Here is a 3,620-nt window from a genome sequence, read left to right as displayed (position 1 = left end):
AAAAAAAAAAAAAAAAAAAAAACCTGCTTTGGCACTAAAAACAGACCATCGAAAAGTTCACCCGATTACATTACTTTTCTTCCTATATGAGTATAGAATAAGGAAAGTAAAAACACCTAGGGGCATCGTGTGAAACAGTCTTCAGGTCTTCGGCCCAAGTTAATGTCTCTATTAGAAGCTAGAATGAAGGTATGCGCCTCAAAACACTGATCTTAACCCGACTGAATAGAGATATCAACTCTCCAGGTATCTCAATTTCTCAATACAGTGGTTCACAATCTTAGCCTTTCCCTCTAGAGATGGAATTAGAATTACATTGAATTTTAACTAATGAAATCAAAACAAACGCGAATTCTGCTTTAGATTTATCTCATCTGAGTTTTTCAGATTTGCAGGAGTGTTTTCCCCACTGTTGAGCGATAAATAGGTAAATTTATTTTGATGAAATTGGGACAAAAAAGATGAGTTTTGGGGTCTTTGGTAAACCACAAGGAGGCCTTTTCCCACCTTTTTTCATTAGATATTTTTAGAGTAAACGTTTACCAAAACATGCCTTAAGGTTCTTTGGAATCACTAGTGAGTAAACGTTTACCAAAACATGCCTTAAGGTTCTTTGGAATCACTAGTTAACTTGTACATTGGGGGAGAACTTTTCCCGGAAAAGGTCTATTTTTTGGAGAGGAATTTTGGTTTTTGGTTTTCTTTCTGCTTCTCTGTTCATAGTTAGGTTCATCGTATGATCTTACTCCTGAGTCCCAATACCTCCTTATAGCCAGGTACAGTTCTGGCTTGGATATCTCAATTTCTCCTCAACTCAGTGAGAATTAGATATACCACGTTACTCACTAGTGGCGAACCGAAAAGGACGTCAAAATCAAAAGTTTTTTTTTGTTTTGTTTTTTTTAAGAGGTTTATGACAGAGTAACTGCTAAAATCTTATCGTCCCGAAATCGAAGAGAGAACGAAGACAGGATAGGAGAAAGCCAGCCGTTCCGAGCACGAACATTATCCCATCAGGATAAAATCCGTCCCGGGCGGGAATCGAACCCGCGGCCTAGCGCTTACAAGGCAGACGCGCTACCCTCCTAGCTCCCTAGGCTGTAAAAATCTTCTTGATTTTTATTTTGAGTTAATTGCGGAGATGAAGACAAACCCTTAGACCCAACACACCCACGCGACTGTAAGACTGAAGAGTATACAAGTTACAAAGAAAAGTAATTTCTTTCCTCTTCATAATAGACCTACTCGGATATGTCTTTATTTTTAATTCTTTTTGTTCATCTTCTTCTTTATATTTTTTCCTAGTTGGATCTCTTCTTCTCTAAAAATAAAACAATAGGGTAGGGTGGGGTAAATTTTGGGTACCACTGGATCTTGGTACCATTTTTATGTGAACATCAACGTAATTCAATTTACAATAATATTTTAATGTTAATTGAAAGAAGAAAAAAAAATATAATAGGTACGTAAATCTCGTCATAAATGCCGCCGTTCACTGATGAAATTTTATTACTTAATTTGGACTCGAACCACCAACCTCCGGATTCCAGATCCGAAGTAGAGTGGTAGCCTACACATTTCTCCATAAAAAAAGACCAAAATTTAATCCCAATTTCAATTCATTCATATATTTTTTTTTTTTATATATATTGTATATTTAATTCACTTTAACTATTCTTTAACCCCCCACAAAGAGGTTTCCATCTGGATCAAATTTACCCCAGTCTGCCCTACTATATATAAGCGTTTTCTATTCTTGAATTTCTTTTGTTCTTTTTCTTTACAAGGTATTTCACACTTTAAGATTTATATTTATGTCTTTATTACCCAGGTTCTAGTTCGGTTCACTCTCAATACTGTGTATAAAAGAAATGTTGTATATATGTTGTATATAATAGTTGTATATATAATGTTGTATATAAAATATTGTATATAAAAGAAATTTGCAACAATGCAAGGAGTTCTCGCATTCTGATTGGTTCTTTCATTTTGGGTCGATGACTCCTTGCTGCCATATTCAAATGGATAAGGCAAGTTAGGTGATGGAGGCCGGGCTGTGTTGTCAGTTTTGGGTATTTTCGATTTTGAACAGAGGCCATGTTGCCAGCTTTCCGAATCATGTGCTTCATTAAGTGAAGTTCTTACTGGGTTAAGAAGGGCTTCAAAAATCGAGATTTACGGATTTTTACCCCTTTTCTATTCCTACGACTTCAAGTTTTACCTCTTTATAGAACGCCAGATTCGAATCGAATTTTTGAACTTTTGACCTCAGAATCGGATTTTTCCCAACATTTCACGTAGGAATTAACCATACCTTCAAGTTCACCCCCCCACCACCAAACTTTTGAACCCCCAATAGGCTCTAGGGACCTCAAAACGTTTTTCGGCACAAAAATTGAGCATGGGAAATTTCAGCATAATATACTCATAAGTACACTAACTACATTACTTTCCTTATTATAGGCCAAGGAAGGTAAACATGCATAATAACAGAAAATATTAACACGCCGGTTACCCAACTAAAAATTCATAACTAGGAAAGATAGAGCGCACCACGTTCTATTCAAAAAACCGTTTTACGCAAAAAGGGCAAAAAATCCATATTTCCCTTTTTGCACCCAGCTCCTTAATTTCAGCATAATATACTCGTAAGTACACTAACTAGGTACATTACTTTACTTATTATAGGCTAAAGAAGATAAACATGCATAATAAGGGAAAATATTAACACGCCGGTTACCCAACCAAAAATTCATAACTAGGAAAAAATATTAACACGCCGACTGCTACTCACATGTCGAACACGTTGACTTCCACATCGATCGCCTGGCTCAGGACATCGAGGTGTGACAGCAGTGCATTCGTGTTGAGTATATTACTCGAGTATTCTCTATGGGGGATCTGTATTATGAGCTGATGGGTGTTGGTCATGGTTTCGCCCAGGCTGGACTCGCTATACCTGATCTCCTGCTCTAGTTGTCCGCCCTCTGGAATCAGGAATAAAAGAAGAAATTCATTAATATTAATATTTTACCATAACACACCAGAAAAAAAAACACACCATAAACAAGAAAAAAATTGTTAATACTTGTTGTTCTTGCTATGAAACAAATGAAAAATTAATTAAAAAAGAATTTTAAAACAAAACAAAAAAACATCGCAATAATAAAATTTCTATATAAAAAAGTAATGAAGCCATGAAAAAATTCCAATAACAAAATCTGCTGCAATTGGCTAATATCTTAAAAAAAAAAATCAAGTTGGTTGCAGAGGAAGGAAGAAATTAAATAAGACAATAATATTAAAATAAATAATAATAATAAAACAGGTACCAAACTATAGCAAAAACTAAATTCTACAATGAAATAACTAAATGGATTTAGGTAATAACAATTAGGTACCTACTTAAAATTAAAAAAAAAAGAAGTAAAAATGCATAGTTAATTTTTGGGCTACAATCGCACCCTGAATAACAGGTTCATCTCTCATCCTCTCCTTCACAGTTACACACTGTATCCTTAAACATTTCAATCAACGAAAAATCTCCATCTTTCCCGTTACAACCTGAATCTCTCGCGCCCCATGACACAAACAGGAAAAGATGGTTCCTCTATCTCTCT

At 35.3% G+C, this 3,620-nt stretch overlaps 1 protein-coding gene across 1 annotated transcript in view; it reads right to left on the bottom strand.

The window, feature by feature from the left end:
* LOC103505833 (protein patched) overlaps positions 1-2,987 on the bottom strand; it is a gene marked incomplete at its 5' end in the record, with an annotated part of 14,584 nt that extends 11,597 nt beyond the window's left edge. Inside the window, one exon of the mRNA XM_008470196.1 lies at positions 2,795-2,987. Coding sequence (XP_008468418.1) covers positions 2,795-2,987 — 193 coding nt within the window. The remainder of the gene's footprint in view (positions 1-2,794) is intronic.
* Positions 2,988-3,620: the final 633 nt, after the last annotated feature.

Source organism: Diaphorina citri, unplaced genomic scaffold (genome assembly GCF_000475195.1).
Source record: "Diaphorina citri unplaced genomic scaffold, Diaci psyllid genome assembly version 1.1 scaffold198, whole genome shotgun sequence".
Taxonomy (NCBI): Eukaryota; Metazoa; Arthropoda; class Insecta; order Hemiptera; family Psyllidae; genus Diaphorina; species Diaphorina citri.
This window is presented reverse-complemented; position numbering and strand designations above follow the sequence as displayed.